At 39.7% G+C, this 22,617-nt stretch overlaps 1 protein-coding gene across 8 annotated transcripts in view; it reads left to right on the forward strand.

The window, feature by feature from the left end:
* The window catches only part of LOC120573397 (chloride channel protein 2-like), a 173,832-nt gene that overhangs the window by 59,331 nt on the left and 91,884 nt on the right, over positions 1 to 22,617 (forward strand). For 5 of the 8 annotated variants that reach the window (XM_039823117.1, XM_039823125.1, XM_039823131.1 and 2 more), the window contains exon 3: positions 13,670 to 13,720. The exons of the other annotated variants lie outside the window; for them this stretch is intronic. In XM_039823117.1, the coding sequence (XP_039679051.1) occupies positions 13,670 to 13,720 (51 nt within the window). The remainder of the gene's footprint in view (positions 1 to 13,669; positions 13,721 to 22,617) is intronic. 8 annotated transcript variants of the gene reach the window in all.

Consider the following 22,617-nt stretch of genomic DNA (forward strand, 5'->3'; position numbering starts at 1 on the left):
TTATTCATTATTTTACCTACTGTTAAATAAAGCAAATAGGCTACTCTTTTTGCACTTGCTCTGTTTACTTTGAGTTTTTATTTTTGTATTCCTCCTGAAAGTGACTGTATTTTGTGGTTGGATTGATAGCCTACATCTGGCTTCCGGTTGCACTACAAATTCATTTTACTTGAACAGTGCAGTGTTAAACAATTTTAATAAATAGAGATTTACACCTTATTGAAATTTGTTTTGTGTAAATTGTTAATATTGAGCAATGAGAAAATAATCGCTAATTGAAAAATGTATCGTTAGATTAATCGAAAAATGTATCGTTAGATTAGTCGAGTAATCGAAAAAATAATCGTTTCGGACAGCCCTAAGGCTAACCCATTATCAGTTAATTTATTATATTTATTTCAAGGTAAAAAAACCTGAACAATTCCAACCAAAAGGCACCCACATACATGTACATTTTGACAAATTTCACATCCAAATGATGTAGAATACATGAGACAACAGGCATATAGGTGTATTAAAATTATCCTTCAACATAAAAAATGTGTTGGATACTCTGAAATTCTGATTGTATGCCAATTCTGTTCAAGACCCTTAGATGAAAGGACACCAGGAAAAAGCAACACAAGTATAGTGACAGTATTATCACAGTCAGAGTAAAGTTTTTTTTTAATTCTCATAATTTTTTTTGTCTTACAATAAAATATTTTAATCAAAGGCAGGATTAGTTTGTCAGATATGTGAATTGTAGTTTTGTTGGTCAAAATTCAAAAGTCCAGACTTCAGTCATTTTACCGTTTGTACTGTGCTGTTTGAAAAAATAAAAGTTGAATCGCTATAACTTTATTTTCACTTATCTACTTCAAAGGTCTCTCTAACATATCAGCAGTTTGAACAAAACACTGCAGTGCTGGAGCCCAATATAACGTCTCGTAGAATGTATTCATTTAATTTGTAGCTTTTAACTGGTGACTTTTAAAGCTTGACTGGTTCTGCCCCTGCAGCTATACTCCACATCTATCATTCCCTTAAGAGGTAGAGCCAGACCCATTTAACAGATAGACATTCATAGTCATAGCGGCTTGGTAATCCTGGAGGTTATTTCATAAGGCTGCCTTACCTGCAGTTTTCTACGTGCAGTTACTGTGTCAGCTGGTGCAGTTTGCAACCACAATTTGCTGTTCAGTTTTTTGAATTGAAATCAGAAATTGTCTTTAGGACATAACCCTTCAGTGATTGTGGTTACAATAATGTTAAGACTACTTATGGTTGATCTGAGTGTTCAGTAGAAAAGAGTTGCTGTTGAGCAAGTATTTAACTGAAGTATATTCTGAGTTGTGTTGATTTAAAGGCAAAATGTGTCCATGTGACAGATCATACCACTTTTGCTACCAGTTTTCATTCATCTATACTTTCTACTAACTTCCTTCAACTGGGAACCATTTAACAAATGTAATTCCCCAAAAGGTACGTTGGTGAAAATTTGTATGTAAATGGAGTAAAGAGTAATCACACGAAGGTCAAAGTCCCCAGTGCTGTCCAACATTACGTTAAGTCTACTGTAACTTAAGTGATGTCACTTAAATGTCATATCTATAGTAAGCAGTTCTAAGGATACAAATCCCACATGGGACTGAATGGTCCAGTCTCTGTTGTTCACTTAGTAATATGAAGTGCATTGCTTTTTATTCAGGACTCCCTACTGTGACTGGCCATGTTGAAAGAGCATTTTATTTGTGTTGGCATCAACAATGTTGCTTCTTTCACCCAGCCAGAACAAAGTGCATTGAACAGACGAACAGAATAAGTGATCAGTTGACATTGCTATTTAGAAAGCTCTGTGCTGCTTCTAAAAATATCTAAATTTAACAAGGATTGCCAACTATTTTCAGTAGTAAATGTGTCCACTTTTCAGGGGGCACTTTGATCACAAAATGTCAGATGGGTGGACTGCTGGGACCTGCTGGGTCAGGCCAGCTGTCTTCAGTGGTGGAAGAAATCAGATCTTTTACTTGAGTTATGTTATGAGCTGAAAAATGGCCCTTGTGAGTACCACATTATCATGTGTGACATTATTAGATTAGGTTTACAGGAAACCATGTGAGAAGTTAGGAAGAAAATGCCTCTTTGGTAGATTTGCAATAACTCCGACATCTGAAACATGACGAAGGGGCCACAACTCTGCTTTTTGTAAGAGACGAGCCAAAAATGTTGTTTATCACTAGTTTAATCTTTAACAATGTGTTGCATCTAATAAGCTTAACATATTTTATGTAAAACCCTAATCTGCAAAGTAACTAGTAACTTAAATTGTACAATAAATGTAAAAGAGTAAAACAGACTTTTTCCCTCTCCATTATAGTACAGTAGAAAGCAGTATTAAATTTGTATACTAAAGTACCTAAAAATTGTACTGAAATACAGTACTTGAATAAATGTTCTTAGGTATTTTCCACCACTGGAACCACCACTTCTTTCGTACATCAAAGTCTTTTTGTTATGTCCACTTTTCTGTCCCATTAGTGTCAATGGAAGTTGTATTACATAATTATCTCAGTTTTGAATTTGGTTTATATAATTTAATATATTAATAAATTAATTGGTTTAGTGAAGGACTTCTGTATGTCAGGGTTTTGAACAATTGACATGGCTGCTCATACAGCGAGTAAAACATTCTGGCCTTTGAGCGGCAGAGCCCGATGTATGTTCACACCCACAATGCCTCCATAAACTGAAAATCAAGTGGCACAAGAATGAACATACTGTGTTTTCACTGACTGTTGGCTGTTCAATCACCCAGAGTAGTCCTTTGGGAAAGCTTGTTTTTGTGTCATCTGGCCAACAGGGTGCAGCATTGAGCTTCACAGTGGCACGTGTGTGTGTGTGTGTGTGTGTGTGTGTGTGTGTGTGTGTGTGTGTGTGTGTGTGTGTGTGTGTGTGTGTGTGTGTGTGTGTGTGTGTGTGTGTGTGTGTGTGTGTGTGTGTGTGTGTGTGTGTGTGTGTGTGTGTGTGTGTGTGTGTGTGTGTGTGTGTGTGTGTGTAATCTCTATCATGGGACATCTTCTCAGTCAGCCTGCTTGTTCACGGTGCATTAATTGGACACAAAAATATCCGTATATTCTTCCATCTACTATGTTTTTTTTTTCTTTTCATTTCACATTTAATTTAAATGTAATAAAAGTGAGGTTAACTCTAATATCATTTCCTTATTTAGCCACCAAAGTAATTTCATTCTATTTGATCATCGCAGGTGAAACAATTGAATTTGCTGTGGATGTTATTGTGCTCAAAAGGTTGATGGCATTAAGATACTGCATCTCATTTACCAACCCTTTCACATTGAATCCCCGCACCAGACAGGGTTAAAAGGAAAGTATTACACAAGCAGTGTGATACTTTACGTGTGTGTGTGTGTGTGTGTGTGTGTGTGTGTGTGTGTCTGCGTGCAGCATAACAAATTCTGTTAAAGGAGCTCAGCCATGAGAACGGACATAAAAAATTAAGCTGACAAGAGAAACTTGCCCTGACACACTCACACGTTGCAGGAGTAAGGTACCTCACAGTGATGTACCAATTCAAATCCCAGTCAAGCTTTATTTATCCACAGATGTGACTTAGTGATCTAATAGGGGTTGCTAAAGCAAATCTTCATCATTCCCATTGCCTCTTTTTTCCCTCTCCTTTTTTTCTGTTTTTTTTTCTCTCTGTTTTTGCTGTATTCTTCTCGATTCAATAACAATTTTTTTTTGCCTTTTTTAATTTGTCGAAAAAGTAAACTAAAAGTACTAAAAGTAAAAGATCATGTTCTTGTCATGAGAAACAAGAGAAGCATTCAGATAATAAAATACCTATTTTTATCTCTCAATCTTGTGTGTGTGTGTGTGTGTGTGTGTGTGTGTGTGTGTGTGTGTGTGTGTGTGTGTGTGTGTGTGTGTGTGTGTGTGTGTGTGTGTGTGTGTGTGTGTGTGTGTGTGTGTGTGTGTGTGTGTGTGTGAGAAAGTCAGGCTTCAGGCTGCTGTCATTCACTCTCTCTGCTGATGTCAAAGGCTCCCACATGGGCTCTCAGCATCCCAGAAGACACACACACAGACACACACCGTGTAAACAGCTGTGTCCACTATGTGATGAAATATACACAGCTGTCTTTTCCTTTCCCCCCTCTGTCTCTCTCTGTCTCCCCAGTCCACCTGCACCGCTGTCATTTAATTGGTTCCAAGCCGCACGCATGCACACATACACACACACACATACACACATACATACAAAGCATTTTGCTTCAGCAGGTGTGATGTCAGCAGGAGCTCAGCATGGCGCCACATGTTGCTATGGTGACCGACAGGCGCCTAGCGACCAACAGTTGCTCACATGCTCTTGTCTTCATTCCTCCCTTTTCTTTATTTTTCTTTGCTTCCCTTTCCTTTTTTTTTTTTTGCTTTCCTTGTCTCCTCTCCTCTATTTTCATCTCCTCATCTTCCCCCTTTCTTCCTCTTCCTCTCACTTTTTTCCTCCCATCTTCCTCCTATCTATATTCCTCCACGCACCCATCATTGGTCATGTACGGAGCCCCCCTGGTCCCACTTTGTCACAAAAATTAATTATAACTATCTTGTGGCCTCGAGATACTTATCTTGAGGCCACGAGATAGTATCTTGAGGCCTCAAGATACTATCTTGTGGCCTCAAGATAACTATCTTGTGGCCACGAGATAACTATCTTGTGCCTCGAGATACCTATCTTGAGGCCAGAGAGTATCTTGAGGCCTCAATACTGTGGCCTCAAGATACTATCTTGTGGCCCGAGATAATTTTCTTCGCATATATTTATAGCCTATATTTTAACTTTACATATGTATATATGTCACAAAGTGGAGCCAGGTAGCCAGAGTTTTCTTATGTTGTATATATTGTGTATTGTTTACGGGTGTTTTATTTTGTATTGTGTGGTGATGCATGGGTTATGAATGGCGGAGACACAAGGAGGAGGAAAGAGAAGCCGGATAGAGAGCGAAAAAGAAACGTTGGGGGCGGGGCACAGATAGACGAGCAGGACAGCGGAGCCGAGGACAGCTGTGGATGTTTGGAGGATCGGCGCGTTGGCGTTGTCGCGAGTGCGATTTGGGCAACAATAGAAAATCTGATTTCAACCAGTCTATAGAGAAAGGGACTACAGTCTTTACCCTTTTCTGTTTGAGGGAGGGGGAAGAGGGCCAGCAGCACGCGACGTCCACTCTGCTTGCCGTCTTCGCGCCGATCCGTAAACATCCACAGCTGCCTCCGGCTCCGGCTCCGGCTCCACTGTCCTGCCCGTCTATCTGTGCTCCGTCCTCCTCTTTCCTCCTTGTGTCTCAGCCATTCATTATCAAAATGCGCTCCGGTATATCCCGGTGTGTTGGAGCGCGTTCCGTGTTCCTCCAGCATCTCTCCTGATCATAGGCGCCGATTTATGTTTTCCTCCGTGGGTGCGCACAGGCGCACGCCCTTTAAAAAAACAAATTTGTCAAAAATTGTTTGCATTTCCAACATGGCATCATGACTTTGCGTAAATATATACGCCACTTTCATAAAGCCAAATGGCGTGTTATTTTACGCCATTTTCAGCTATCCACGTGTATGATACACGCTGGAAACAGCTGATGTAAACAGACCCACCACGTGGCCTCGCCACGTTGCGCGTTATCACGAACGCGACGTACTATCGCGAGAACAACGTCCCACCGCCTGGCAAGAAAAAAAATGGTTGAGTTTAGGGAAAGAACACAGGGAAAGGCTTTGCAAAACAGTGACAAAAACACGAAAAAAAACAACCTAAAACACGCCTTACGACAACAACAAATGGTTGGGTTTAGGAAAGAAACATTGGGTAAAGGCTTATTAAAAACAAAAAATTAAAACAAAAAACGGCCGAAAAATCGCCACACGCGAGGCGCGAACCCGGCTCTCCCAGGTGAAAGTCCTGTGTTTTACCCATCCGCCACTCCAACCTACCTCCTTCCTTTATACCACTTGCTACGGCGGAAATGGACTCGCAATATAGGCCAATGGCGGCCGATTTGCGTTGATATACACGCAAAAATGCGATTATGCGTCTTCATAACACGCAAAAACGGAATACAAATTGCCGTGTCATACATACGCCAATTCATGAGATCAGTCTGACATTTCAGAACCTTAGAAAATGGACAGCGGCTGACACGAACACACACGCCTATTAACTCGGTAATAAAGCCGTAAAGTAGGATTTCAACTCAGGACAGCGCCACTTCTCACAAATATAGATAGGATTGGAGATGAACAGTTTAACTGACAAGTAACCGCGATCAGCTTCGTGGGAAATTAATTATCAATCCACTAAGCACCAACTGCAAAGTTTAATTTGAAAGGAATGTAGCCTTGCTGGCAGTCTAGCTCGCGTGGGTGCTCAGTATTTTTCGTGGGTGCTCGGACTCCAGAGCACCCCGATTATCGCCTATGCTCCTGATGAGATCTGCCTCAGGTGCACTGGGAGGTCTTCCGTTCTGTGCCAGACAAACCAAAACACCACACTATAACAAAATAAAACACCAACACCACACTATATACAAATAGAAACTGTGGCTGCCTGGCTCCACTTTGTGACATATATACATGTGAAAGTATAAATATAGGCTATAAAATATAGAATTATCTTGTGGCCACAAGATAGTTATAATAAATTTTTTTGACAAAGTGGGACCAGGGGGGCTCCGTAGTCATGTGAAAGCAGGATTGAAATGACAGCGCAGAGAAGCACCAGGCTGGTGGCAGGTCCAGGTGGGGAATGGACACATTTTTCATGGGACACACACATGTGCGCACATGTACACTTTGATACTTGTTAACCAATGACACTTCCCATGTTGCCACTTTGGTGACTTGCACGGGCTGCAGCTTCATGTGTTTTGTGCACACACGTGTGCTTGTGTGTTGGAGCACGTGAGCTTGTAAGTGCACCTGCGTGCGTGTTTAATCCCTTGTGACATGTTGTCGCAGCTGTTTAGCAAGGATTAGAAAAACTCCTTCAGAATTCAAATTTTGATTTACCTTTTAGTAGACTGTAAAGCCAACAACACTACCAAATAAATATCCACCTCTAGTAAACAAGAATAATGTATAAACCAACCATGAATTTAAAAACCAACAAAAATTAAGGGAGATTTAAGTGAGTTGATGAAGATTTTTCTACTTTCTTAGGCTGTCCTAATGATGTCAGGTGTATGTTTCAAGTGAAGGCTGACAGTTAAAAGATTTACTCCCGTCCTTGCTGTCAGCCTCTTCATCAATAGTCATACTTGTCACACCCACAGTACTGCTCTGCTGGCTGTACCATTCTCTGTAAACTGAAATAAACACAAATCAAACCATGGTGGGTGCCTAGTAGATAAGGACCTAGTAGATGCTGTCAATTATATAGTTGAGTCACTCTACAGGAATTTAGCAATAATTCCAATTTATTCACGCATTCATTGCATTGCATATAATTCAGTCCTTCAGCTTTAAGTTATACACCCACTGACACTAAAATAAAATCTCATTCCATTCTCCTCTGTGAGCTCATGGTTCTTTTATGTTTTCTACCCGTGGCTTGAAACATTTAAAGTTTCTAAATTACAGCTGTGAACAAGGTAATGTACCGGAAACTGCATGATTGGATTATGGTTTATGACACACTTCAGCATGGACTACATGTTATCTATCATAGATTGAAAAACACACACTGTTCCACCATTTACATACACACATGCTTTTTTTAATATATACGTGAGCCACGTGAGTGTGTGTCCTGCCGTTGTGTGTTGGACACCACACTGACGCACTGTGGGGGTGTTCAGACGTCATTCACATTCAGCTACCAGCCAAGTCCAGGAAGTAACACAATTTACTCACACATACACACTGTGTGTGTGTGTGTGTGTGTGTGTGTGTGTGTGTGTGTGTGTGTGTGTGTGTGTGTGTGTGTGAGAATGCGAGGGGAACTTTCACTTTAATATATCAAGTAACCAAGGAGACTTGGGCCACTGATCAATATTTGATTCAGTGCCACTCGAGCAGTGTGCGTGTGCATGTGTGTCGACTTCAATTGTCTATTGCTTTAACTACAGAGGTTGTGGCGTTGGTCCAATGTGTGTGTCAGCAGAGAGAATGGTCACTAGCCAAAGTGTTCGCTTACATTGCTTTTGTCATCTCTGGGACAGTCGGATGAGCTGAGATGGCACCCATAACATCAATGGCTGGGAGCATTCACATGGTGACATCATATTTAATACACCTGTCCCAAGGTGTCTAAATTAGGGTTCCTGTGGTTATTCCAACGTACAGCCAGAGTGTGAACGCTGCCAAACCGAGATTTAATTCCATCAATGGGGATGCGAGCTGGTGCAAAGTGTGGGATGGGCTTTGGACAGATGACGGATACTGTTGTCTTCAGTGTCATTGTTCATCAACACGGACACTGATTGACTTTTTATGATGATTTTTTCCTGAACTGACACTTTGATTATTTATTAATGAATGTTTAAATATATGTAAAACAATATTTATAGGTTTGAAACCCAAGTATTTAGGGGCTTTAAAGTCACCACACACAGAATATTAAGTGCACCTTTACCACCGAAACTGTAAAGTATCTGTCAGTTGTCCAATCCTTCTTAAACGTTAGTTGTCATTGAATGTCTGGTTAAATACTCTTATTCACTATTTTAAACAATAATTTTGCCAGTGACAATGTTCTGTCAATTAATTCTGCTAAATTTCTATCTAAATGGCAACAATGGTAGGTAGAGTATCTCTTAGTATGCACAGAGTATAGTTGAAGGAAACCTATTCTGGAAACATTATTCAGTTTCCACGATGGCCCTTTTCTCTACACATAAATTCAAGGTTTGGCAAAGTTGCTGAGAGAAGGAAGAGGGTGGAGTGTGAGTTGTTCTTCCAGCAATATAACAAACTGGTCAAGGCAGGGGAAGGAAATTAAATGAAACCCCTCATACTAAAAGTGGTATTGCAAATCTGATAAAATATGCAATTTTAAGTAGAAAAGAGATTGATTGGCTCATCTGAAATAGATTCTTATTTCTAATGGCTGGTTTTGCTATGGTCGTAGACCCACTGTTTTACTGAACACAGAGCCAGCGGTTAGATACAGTGAAAGCTGATTTATTTCTTAATGAACTGCAGTTTGAGGTGAATTTGTCCACAGAGGTACTACAGTTTTATAAATCAATAAGCGGTGTGTGTTGACAGTCTTTACTGCAGCTGTAACCATGCAGGCCAAAGTTTTATTAATGCTGTCATTAATTTTTATGTGTTGGGAATGTGCTATCACCGTGTGGCTTTAATAGCCAGCTCCTCTCACTGTAAAACCGATGGTTATTAAACACCAAAGGCCACAAATACGTAAGTCAGCATCCAACTTTCTTGGTTAATTTGCAGCTTTTTTATTTCTGTTTCAATCTTGCTTGATCTTTTCTGCTCCCTGGTTTCATGTTCCTCCTTCCCTTTCCTCCCTCAACACTTCCACTTCCCTCCTCTTATATTCTAATGTGTCCATGGATGGGTTACTATGCTTTTCTTTTGTTCTCGTGTTCCCTGATCCTGTGTCTCTTCTATTCCCTGTCCTCCATCTTATTTTTGTTTCTATCTTTTTATCCACTTTCTTCTCCTTTTCCTCTATTCCTTATCTCCTTCTCACTTTCCTCTACATTTGTCCTACTCCCCCACAATCTACTCCTATTCTTCTTTCCTTTTTTTCCCTTCTTCCCCCTCCACTGTAATGGCCGCTCTTCTTTTGCTTTCCCTCTCCAATCTTTCTTGCCAAACTGCTCTCTTCACTTCACTCTCTGTCTGCAGTCCATCACCTCCTCCTCCACCCTGTCTTCTCCACTGGGTATAATCTGAAGTGTGTGTGTTGGTGTTGGTGTATCCCTCTCTCTCCATCCATCTCAGCCCCATGTTCTGAGGTATTACTCTCTAATCATCAGTGAGCCCAGAGCCAATACACAACACTCACACACACATATTTGTCCATACTTTGCCAGTTTGTATCCCAACCTGGATGAGATCAGAAAACTGTTTTGTCTTTTCATCATCTTCATAAGAACTGGATTTCAATGGGAGAAACAAATGGAACCAACTTTGAAAAAAACAACTCATTCCCATGAATTTTGATTATATCAATGTCTTTCATATGCAGATATATGAGTTTGTCCTTAGTGGATAAAAAAAAAATTAATATCACTCAGTTGTGTTTGTCACCAGATATGATGGATGTGATACTGTTTGACTGATGGCATTTAATGTACTGATCAATACTTAAATGACATATTTGAATTTTGATTAGACTCCATACTATTATGACTTGTTTTATTGTCACAATGTTTCTGAGAATTTACTGTTTTGTGATTATATAAAACATGTTTAATATATATTTGTAACCCTAAAGAAAGTGCTGAATACCTAAAATACTTTAGCACAAAAATTGATAATTGACCAGAGTTTGCTAAGCCGTACCTCCTGCAGTTACTGTTGCTACACCTCAAGCTTTTTATATGTGTGCAGCAGTACAAGGTCTTCACAACGAAGTAAACAAACCAGTTTTCTCATTTCTACTGTAAATCCAGCTGTAGTTAGCTAAATAAGCTAACGTTAACTCCATGAGTTGGTTGGAAACTCGGTCTCAGGCCGTTTGTTGTAAATGTTTCCAAACTGACTCGTTTAAAAAGAGATCTCTGTATAAGTATTAAATATACACTTAATGGCTACATACATGATATCACGCTAAAAGACTGGGCCACAAGTCATCATCTTCAACAGTTTATAATCCATTTAGAATACATGGAGCAGCATTGTTCGTGTATTGCAATTAGGCATGGGCAGGTTACCGGTTTTATGGTATACCGCGGTTTGAAAAAGTCAAGGTTTCAAAACCACTAACATTTTCTGTCATACCTTTCCTAAGGTGTAAGTTGTTTTTTATGAGTGGTCAAGGACAGAAAGTGCAGTTTAGTAATCTGTCTCCCTGCCAGTGTGCAGTGTGTTTTGAAAATAAAATACATTGTATTCAATGGAAAAAAAATTTACCCAGACATAAAAAAAAATAAAAAAGTGAAACCTTGATATTTTTGCTTATGAAAAATTTAAAAAATTTTTTTTTTTTTATAGAAAACGATTATTAATAAAAACTTATTAAATTGTTGTTTTTGTTGAACAAAACCCTAAATGGTAGAGAGAGGCGAAGTCCCTCCCCTTCCGGTGGACCATGGATCTTAATTCGGAAAAAAATATTTACGGTAGTGAATGGGGAGATACATATTATTTTTTTTTATCCCGTTTGAATTGAGCCATGGATTACACATATGATGTTCGTGAGTTTAAAACAAAATTTTCCAAATCAAGAAAAAATCAAATCAAATCAAGAAAAAATTCTCTTTTAAACTGACGAACATCATATGTGTAATTCACGGCTCAAATCTATGGAGGGAATATTTATTCATAATTCAAATTGAAAGTCCAAAGAGAAAATGAAGCAAGATCAAATTAAAAATAGTATTATTTTACTACGCTTCAAGGAAAAATCATGCCATAATTAAATGTGAAATGTAAAAGCTTAAATGGAAATACTTAAATTAAAATCTCAAATAGAAAAAAAGAAATAATTTTATTTTATCCTTTCTCCTTTATAATTTTCAATTTGACATTTTATCTTTTGAATTTTATGTTTTACATTTGACATTGACATTTTAAGATTCACCTTTTAGATTTCGATTTAACGTTAAGCTTTTCATTTAGAAGTGACAGGTGTCAATTTAAATGAGGAGGCGTGGCCCAACGGCTGGTGGGAGGGTCTGAAACCACTTCCAGCTGACAGCGGTTGCTGTGAGTATTACTGGCCGCCGGTAAGCAAGCGATCCCGGCCACCGCCAGCTGGCTGTCACCGAAGACTGGAGCTTCCAAGTCCGACAACATATCGGAGAAAATGTGCAATCGGCCATCAATTTTTGTAAAACTGCCCATATTCAAACTGCACACAGTTAATTTCTCGCATTAAACAGTCTCAGAAATGAATTTAGTGGTACAATAGCAGACAAAAAAAGCAATCAGTTCTAGAATCTCGATCAGGAGTTTGCCGTAGTAGCAGCAGGCAACAACTGGAAACCTTTTACAGTTTTCGTCTGCTATTTCACCACTCATTTCCCCACAACTTTATCTAACTATAAGCGTGGTTCAATCATGTGCAGCTCAGCTGCGGCTCATCAAGAGATTCAGCATCATCGGCGCTACAGCCCGTAGCGATGTGCCCTGGCCCCGGGCAAGGGAAGGAGACAGGCTTCTCCAGCAGGCTGAACCGGGCTCCCTCCCTTCCCCGCTCACATCGCTATCTGGATGTGTGACGGCTAGACGAAAAAAAGGGCAGCCGAGCCGCGAGATTCTAGAATTGCTTTTTTCGTCTGCTATTGTACCACTAAATTCATTATATTATAAAGGGGAAAAGGCTAAAATAAAATAATTTCTTTTTTTCTATTTGAGATTTTAATTCAAGTATTTCCATTTAAGCTTTTACATTTCACATTTAATTATGGCATGATTCTTCCTAGTAGCGTAGTAAAATAATACTATTTTTAATTAAAATAATACTATTTTTAATTTGATCATGCTTCGTTTTCTCTTTGGACTTTCAATTTGAATTATGAATAAATATTCCCTCCATACAAATCAAACAGGATCAAAAAATAATTAGTCTCTCCCCGTTCTCTACCGTACATATTTCTGTCCCATGAGGTGCACCGGAAAGGGAGGGACTTCGCCTCTCTTTATGTCTGTACTTTGAAACAGTAAGTTTTACTTTTACAAGAGAAAAAAAGTTTTGCTGCAGATGCTGGAGCATAAACAAATAAAGAGCAGGACACAGCTGCCAATGTTAGCCCAAACTTTAATATGTTAGCATCTTAGTTCTCAGAGGCTGGATTTTCCAGTCCTAAACATGTATTTTTTTCATATTACAGGCCCTTTGCCTTTGGAGATAACGCTAGGTGGTTACTACTGTAGTTATGGTTTCTAAGCTATGATTGGACAATTGTTCTTGGGCGTGGTTCAGCAAACTTCAATTTAAAAAAATGCATTTTATCTGGTGGCAGCTCTCATCCATTTACCCAATATTGGTATATGTTCCTCTATGTGATCATGCCATAAAGTCAACCACGCGAGTGCCTAATCATTCATTACCCACACACATTATCAAACTGCCTGCCTTTTATTACCTCTTCTCCCTCCTATATTTCCTTGTTATCCATCTTATTTTTTCCATCCTTATCTCCCACTCTCTGCTCTCCTCCTCTTCATCTTATCACCACTCTTCCAACACTTTTCCTTCCCTGTGGGGGGGTTTGCATTCTCCATCACTCCTTCGTCCGTCTTCCCCACTCTCCTCCACTGCTCAGTCATTTGTCGTGCTGCTGAGTTTGCACAGGGCTGACATCAATCACAAACTAATAATGTTATGTAGAAAAATGGATAAAGAGAGATTTTTCTTTTTTCACATTAAGGGAAAGGACATTTATTTAAAACGGATTGTGGGGGGGGGGGAGACTATCTATAAAAACACACACACAGGGAGACACTGCTTGTGTTTAACTATGTTATGTGGTTTATTTGTCCTCCAGGGTCAGGGTACCCGTATGTTCTGGAAGCTCCACCCCAGGACTTTATCTCTGGTAAACAAGCAAGTGAAATAACGTCCATATCATTCCCAGTCTGCCCTTTCAACTACCAACTACCCCTCAATCCTCACACTCAACTGTGCTACAGCTAATACTGCTGCATTAGTATCCCATCATTAATCTTTGATAAGTGGTCAGTAAGTGTTGCTCCAACTTTGTCCAGCGCTTGAGAAACGTCTCCCTTGCTTTGCAACGTATTAATGCTGCCGTCAGTTAAAACATTACACGGTTGGACTCTGCACACACCAACCGTGAATATGTGTGTGAAGGCAAAAATTAAATAGAAATATAAGCACAAGCCAAAGTGTGATGATCCTGCAGTTTGCAAAGTGGCACCTGCAAACACACTCACCTTGTGGCTTCATAGTAATCAACCGTCAACATGAAAAATATCTCTGTGTGCATATTATTCCCATTCCGCTGTGTGTCTCCGTGCCAAAAAAAGACTAACTCTCACTGCCTGGCCTTATTACAGCTAGCCTTGGGCCCTAATGGAAAGAAATAAAGAGCTTTGAACAGCTTAGTTTTGTGTGTGTGTGTGTGTGTGTGTGTGTGTGTGTGTGTGTGTGTGTTTTACTGTAGGAGATGAATGGTTCTGATTAGGCAGTGCAAGCTGCGGACAAGCATGATGATCAATATCTCCCTTCTTTTCTGCTGCTTAAGAACAGTTGAATGTACCATGGCCACACACACACACACACACACACACACACACACACACACACACACACACACACACACACACGCATGTATACAGGTTTTGCATCAATTGCGTGGAGTGTGTGTGTCTCCAACTTTTAATACTTTTTGTTCCTCCCAGGATTGATGGTGTGTTTGCTTCAGTTCTCCACTTCCATATGTATGAAAACATACATACACTGCTAGTAACCTCAGGCTGTATGTGCAATACATATATGTATATACTGTGTACATGTGTGTGCTGCTGTCAGTTTATTTAATAACAAATGCATGTGCGATGGAAATGCTCTGAAATCAGCACGCTTGTGTGTCTGCGGAGGACTGCAGAACGGAAGTGCTGAATCTGCAACAACGGAGATGGGGGGTGGGGTAGAGGTGGGGCTGGATGGGCAAAATAAAGAGAGAAAATGAGAAATGAAACGGATGCAGAGCGAAAACGGAAAGATGATTTAAAGGAGAAGCAGTAACTTAACGTAGGAGGGGTGCAGAGTGAGGAGAAACCAAAAGAGAGAGGAGGGAGGAAAATAAATAAAAAAAGAGAGAGACAGACGGGGGAGTTGATGGCAGAGGTCTGATTGGATGGATAAAATCAATTAAGATAGAATGAGAGAGAAAGAGAGAAGCAGTGCAGAGAGTTTGCAGCAGATCCTTTGGCTTTTGGTTCACCAGGCTTTCATCCAGGAAATGAAAGGACTTAGCTCTCCCCTGTGTGATTGGGCTTAACACACACAAACACGAAGAGAGAGAAAAACATTTCCCCAATGCGCACTTACGTTGATGGACTGTTATTGTCATCATCAGTGCCCCCATAGGAGTGAAACAAAATAGTTCAGTTCATATCATAGTTATTGGTTCAGTTTGGTAACTTTTTGGTACAGGGGGCATTGCCAATTTATTTCGACATGCTTTTCAATTATTTATTTGGCAAAAAAGTTAACCGTTTCCTTAATAAAATTCTGGTTAAGAACATACAGTAAGGAACATAAACACTTCTTCATTGTCAAATCTTTCTTAAAAGAATAGGATTTCTAATTGGTACAAACAAAGAATACAGCTTCGTTATTTTTATATATAAAAATCCAACATCAGGCCATCAACATACCACCTACTTTAATCATATGCTGAAATCCTGCGTCCTCCACGACTGCATCTTTCGCTATAAACCTGCCCAGTGCTTTAGTTGTGGACTGGATTGCCCTATCTGAATCTGCATGGAGAGGCTGTTTAAATTCTGCAGGGAGAAAGAGTTGTTCTTTCCTACCTGACTCTCTCCTCATTTGCGCATTCAACGGACTTGTGTTGCACAGTGCTTGCACGCAGTCGCCACTTTGTCCACCACTTTTTTCCGTCGTTGTCAGGTAAAAACTAAAACCGTAATCCTGCAGTACAGCAGACCAAGACTGACTAACAGCTACACCCGACACCCCATCCATTTTTTTCCCCTAAATAACTTCATTTTAAGTTTTTTTTTCTGCACAAGCCTTTTTGACTGTAATCTGTGAGGCAAAAATGAACCGAACAATACATGCATGCCCCGAACCGTGACTAGCAGAGCGAACCGTTCCATCCCTAGTGCCACCATCTGCCTTTCTTGACTCTGTGTGTCCATAGTGTGTGTTGCTACTGGAGAAATCGTGTCCCTGCTTTCTCAATCACATCATCCCATCCCCAGTGTTGATGCACAGCTAATTCCGTTTATCATTGTCATCATCACCAGTGTTTGACAGAAGCAAACAGAAGCTTCTAATCATTGATTCAAATATTTGGTCCCACTCCGAGCTATTTTTAATGCCAAGTAAACACACGTTTTAGCTCATAGAAGTTTGTTTTAAATATGAACTATCCAAAAACCCTCTCACATACTACGACTTATCTGCTGCTTTAAAGCACTGTGTCTATCTACTGTTCAGGACCCAACTTCATCATCATTTTATTATTTTTTATTTATTCAACATTCAAATTGTCCTGGGTAATATTATTGGCTAATATTAACGTATATATTGTATTGGCATAAATGTTGGCAGTACAGAGAAGCTATATATCTGTGACTTCATTTAGAAACAGTGTCACACTTACATAGTTTGCCGCTCAGAAATTTGACTGAATTTTCAGCCTTGTGACATAGTTTTGGTCCCAATTCATCAAAACAACAATTTGATGGGATCTTTATCAAAAATCTTCATATTTTGTATTTATGTAAAAAAGTAATAGTGACCGATATATATTGCTACTGGATTTGTAACCCCCCAACTATTGATATATGCTTTAAAAATCCAATATTGGTAGACTTTAAACAATTCTTTAACAATATAAAAGTAAACATTTTAAGAGGCTATGATTTGCTACGCTTATGTACCTGGGCTGAACTTGAGCTGTTGAAATTAACAAAAGTGTGTTGGGCACTTGTCAGAGCACACCTGATTGAGATCTGGGTTCGCGAAAATAGTGGGCGCAGTGTCCCCTTTTGGACACAGAGCAGCAACTACCCATCAACTTATGGAGGTAAAGAGATAAAAACAAACGCTCTGTGCAGGGAATGTACATACAGCTGCTGATTCAGACAGGTGGGATAGAAATCAGAAACCTGAATCATTATTAACACATTGAATAAAACACTACACAGTAAGTGGAAGGCTAATCAGTTTCAGATTTGTCAGCTGTTTATTGTTAACATTAATATGTACATGCATGGCTGCCGCCCGTATGTACATATGCAGGGTGAAAAGTGGAAATTGCGTGAGTCTCACAGTCAGTGTGTGCCCAAACACATTCTGCATTAACAACAACCATGTTTGTATTTATTTATCATACGTATCATACGTATTGATCAGTGGATCAGATGATTGATTGCAGAGGCAAAGACATTACCGGCGCCTATTCATATTGAAAGAGCAACAGCCAAACTCGAACACTCGACCGACCAATGGCGTAACTTCATCACTCACTCGGTGACTTAGTCATTCAGTGACAGACTTTCGTGCAGCCAAAAATCATAAGGAACATCAGAATCAGATTTCAGCTTCAGATGTTAAGCAGATTAATGTCCCCCCTTGCCAAGAGTTCTGACCCAAAACTAAAACCTTATTTGGTTCTTGGAAGAATTTTGCCACATTTATAACAAGTCCACTTGATGATATCTGATGAATTTTCCCTGCTTTTAAATGCAGAAAAATATCCTAGTTGAGCGTGTGGGTTTTAGTGTTACTCCTTTAAGAAAAAGTAAGCATACATCACATACTTTTTGGAAGGGAATAAATAGGGGTGCGGAGGCTGCTTTTACATAATAACTCTGGGGATTGTGCTGGCCTGTTTGTGTTTGTGTAGATGTGTGTGCGTATACACCATTACACCTCATTAGGCAGACATTGTACTGCAGCCATAAGTCTGGTGTCACAACCGCCGTTACTCAACGAGCAAACGAAGTGATTGAGTGCGAGACGAGGCGATTTGCCTGCTCGCCCGGGACTGCCGCCACTGCCGTTACAGCAAATTTACATAAACATAACCTTCTTTTACATCTCATTAGCATAGACAACACATTAACATGAAGGAGGAATGGAGGGAAGAGCAAGAAAGAGACGCTCGGTTATAGTGTGCTGAGGGAATGGAGATGGCCATATTAAGTAAAAGAGGAAACATTTACAGATGCATTGTTGGTTTTATAACTCCAACAACGTTTCTTTTCTGTCTTTAGGGGCCAATTTGTCTTGTTAGTTTTTACCCTTTTCTTCTTCCACGTAACTCAATTTTCTCCTGTGCTGCTTTTTCTTCCTTCATTTCCCTTTTGTCTGCAGCTGCACAAACAACTCATTTCGAAAATCAGTTCATTTTAATGGAATCACAGTGATCAGCACGAGGTAAATCCACGCTGAGCTTTCGTGTGTATATCAATTTCGGTCAACCTTAACAAGCTCACTTGTTTCGTTGATAATTGTAAACCATCTTGATGATGCTGAACGTTGAGGAAATTGAGACCGAGAGTTCAAAACAGACAAAACTATCCTAAAAGCCGTATCCGATAATCCACTTCTCAGTGGTGGGCCGTGTATTTTACACCTGGGCCTTCAGTACTATCCTACAGCAATTAAACCACCTTTGAATAACCTCACCATGACACTAGGGCATTATCATGTGAAATAAAGGGATTTAACACAAGGCTCAACACCTAGAGAGTTTCAATACACTGTTGCAGAGACATGAATACATGGTGACTGAAGCCATCACTTTCACGCAGTATGACATGATGCTGCATCACATCTAGTCCAAATTAATATAATTACCAAAGAAACAAAAACAAACCCACAACAACCGGTCACATTTACTCATATGAAGACCACAAACCAATCAAAAACACAAATAACACAATCAGCGATCAACAGGCTTCCCCACAAGTTCCAGCCAAGCTGCTGGGGCTCAACATCACACATGACACCACGCACACACAAGGGCACAGCGCCACTGCACAAATCTTTAACACCAGCAATAACAATCTAAAGTAAGCAGTAATAGCTATTAAAATCTATTAAAAGTACCAAAAGCTGCTCATCATTTGAAGAAAAAGTACATCCACCTTTCTTTCATTAACTTTACATCTACAAATCTAAAAAAACTTGAACTAACCTTTCTGCTTCGGTTATGTGATGCTAGCTAGTTTTGCTTCTCGGCCACCGTATACTAACTGGTACTAACTAGGTGGCTGGGCCAGCTAGAAGGCTCTGTCCTGTCAAAGAATATGTCCAATAGAGCAAACTCGAAATTTGATTGGCTAAAGAATATGACAATTGACAACATCCTCCCTATTTGCTTAAACAGCAGAGGGATTCACTCGAAATTCTGAAGGCTTCAGAGTAGATTTTTCACCCAGAGAATGCACAGGGGGAAATCTGATTGAATAAACAGAGGGGGAGAGTAGCAATGAAATTACGGTAATAGACTTGTGGGAACGGACTTTGTAAAATACATATGAAATGAATAAATAAATATATACTGTATATATTTTAGAAATTAATAGATGTGTGTATATATAATTATAAAAATATAATTGTCTGATACTGACAGCAGAGAAGGCCTTGCTGGCCCTAACGGCCCACCTCTGCCACTTCTGTATAAGTACTATAAACTGCATATACATTTTGTTGTAGTTAATTCAAGTAACATGGGTCAGTTGTTCATCTTCGATGGAGGTTACTGTCTGACCACAGCTAGTGAATATATTTATTATTTTTGTTATTTTATGTCAGATAACTGACAACTGAAATAATTCCACTGTGATGTGCTAACTCTGTTTCATAGAGCTGCTAACCTACCTTAAAATCTGAAAAAAAGTCTTATTGAGTGTCTCTTGCCGTATCTCGTATACAGCAAAAGACACTCTTTCGGATTTTTTTGATAGGAAATTATTCATTCTTGTATGAATTTTTCTAAATTTTTTACACAATAGTGTGTCTTGGTAATTTTCAAGGCAGTGTTTCTTTTCGTTTCCACACATCAAACCTTCTTCGTCATGGGCTAAATGTGAGTAGTCTCTCCTCTTGCTCATTCCAGCCATATGTATGTAATTTGCACATCTGAAGCTCTAAACAAGGTGTACAGTGTCAACATTAACTGCTACTGTATATTAAACTGGCCACTTTGTTCTTTTGCACGGTTGTTACTTAGGCTACAACTTAACTAGATCAGCCTGAAACACTGTTGCAAGAGAGAGAGCTTTTGGCTAAAATTGGCTTGTAAACGTCATCAAAGTTTAAACATCTTGACACTTAATATAAGCTTTCCAAATGTTTCATCCAACATTGGTGGCATCAACCTTTTAAAAACCTTTGACTTTCCCATTCTGTACTGTACATAGGATAAATACTGCACTGTATATATACTGTACTGTTACTCGCCCTCCCTCTATTTTTAAAAGTAGCAGAAGAGCTGAATTATCAGATTTGCCTATCTATATTAATTCTAATCTAATTAAGATGGTGATTTAAAACACAAGCATTTCTAATTGAATCTCTTACTTACGCGTGAACCTACATAATAAATCTGGGAGCACATACACACAAAATGGGGATAGGCGTCATTGGCATGACTGTGCAAAATTGAGGCATTAATAGTAGGCTCTTTTGGCCTTTACACCATATATAGCTGTCTCCTTGCATAATAAATGACGAAGTGATTTGAATAATTTGGTTTTATGTGGGAGCGGTTGCAGGGAACGTGTGCTGTTGATGATTTTCTTTTTTTTTTTTTTTTTTTTTTGTGTGTGTGTGTGTGTGTGTGTGTGTGTGTGTGTGTGTGTGTGTGTGTGTGTGTTTTCACTCGGTTGACCTCCTTCTCCTGCCAGACAGAAGGTCTAATGAAAGACTGTCAAGTTGCATTGTGGGAAGCTTAGGACCCAGTGTTTTTGGAGCTTCACCATCAATAGGCCTCTGCTGAAACAATTTCAACCATTTTTTTAATGTCTCTTGCAAGTACCTCAACTTTATACTATAATACTAACTTTGCTGGAATGCCCCTTTTAAAATGGTATTAGCATTAAATATCTAGTATCAGTAGTTTACCGAAAAACTGTTTTCAAGTTTTCAAAACTGTGTTGCCTAAACCAAAATAAACACAAGCAGCCATGTGCACACTCACCTACAGTTTTTTTTAATGCCAAGCCAAGGAACTAGATGCACTGTGTATCCAAGGCAACCTAAATTAGTCTCAGCAGGTATGTGGGCATTATGTTTCTTGCTGAGGAGAGAGTGAGCAAGTGGGCAAGCAAGAATGAAATGAATGGATAGAGAGAGAGGGGTGAAAGAGGAGAGTGCAACGAGAGTGTGGAAAGGAGCAGTGGAGGGCAGCAGATAAGACCTGAGAGGTAGAGGAAAAGATAAGAGGTAAAGGAAGAAGAAGAAGAAGAAGAAGAAGAAGAAGAAGAAGAAGAAGAAGAAGAAGAAGAAGAAGAAGAAGAAGAAGAAGAGAGAGGAAGAAGATGAAGGAGGGGGGGGATGAAAGGGGAAAGTGGTGCAGAGGGTGAGTCAGAAGGCAATGAGAGTGATTGGGAACTAGCATGCTGCTTATTGCATGCCATGAAGAATAAAGTCAGCAAGCAGTCTGCTGTGTGTGTGTTTGTGTGTGTGTGTGTGTGTGTACCACAGACAAAGCTATTAAACAATAACAGCACAGACAGAGCTAACTGAATTACATCTCCAAAAAGACAAGATTACACTTGCTGCCAGACACACACTCCATGTTTGGAAGTACAAAGAAATCATGTCTGTACACATGCATTCTCTCATATACAAACAAACACACTAACAATCATTTACATTGACAAGTGTCTGGATGACAGAAGGGGTCAGAGAACACAGACGTCCTTGGGTTGGATGACGCACAAGCGCGCACACACACACACACACACACGATCAAACTAAATCTTAATACATGCATGTATGAAGTCTATTTCTCAGAATTTTCCCATAACTGTCTGTCTGTCCACTAGTCTGTGGAGTGATAAAAAGCAAAGGCTAATCAATGGTTGTGTGTTTGTGAATGTGCTTTTCACACGCTTTGCGAGCATCTGTGTGTTTGACAGCTCCTGAAGGTGTCGATTGGGGAATGTGTGCATGTATGTGTGTTGGTGTGTAAGTATGTGTCTGCATTTTTCTCTCCATCCCAGCAGTATATATCATGCACTTCCTGCCCACTCTCTCATTTTCTGTCTTTTTTTTTTCTTCTCCCGGTCTGTCAGTCAATCAGAGGTGTCAGTCTTGCCTTAGTCTCGCTTTGCCAGACCCTCCTCCAAAGCGCGCTGAAGGAGAGTCTGGCTACTCCACACAGCATTCGGGGATGGGAGGAAAACGTGCTCTGGTTTAATGGCATTTTTTTAAACCAATCAGAATTGTCATGGGCGGTGCTAAACTCCGCACAGAGACGCAATAGCTAAAGCACTTCAGTCAGTGATCTGCTGACACCTGGCTCCATAACATTTAAATGTATAGGGCATTTTTGAGCATGCACATTATTTTCTCATTAAATACTTAACTTGAATAAAGACAAATATCTGGCACATGTGTAATGTGATGCAGATCCAAATGTAGTTTGGAGAATTGTGCAGCCTTGGCAAAGGTTTGTGTTTTCCAAAGGGTCGCTTTCACACATGTAGTTTGGTTTAGTTGGTCCAGGCCAAGGGGGAGAAAAGAAGAAAATACTTTGTT

Source organism: Perca fluviatilis, chromosome 2 (genome assembly GCF_010015445.1).
Source record: "Perca fluviatilis chromosome 2, GENO_Pfluv_1.0, whole genome shotgun sequence".
NCBI classification, from domain to species: domain Eukaryota; kingdom Metazoa; phylum Chordata; class Actinopteri; order Perciformes; family Percidae; genus Perca; species Perca fluviatilis.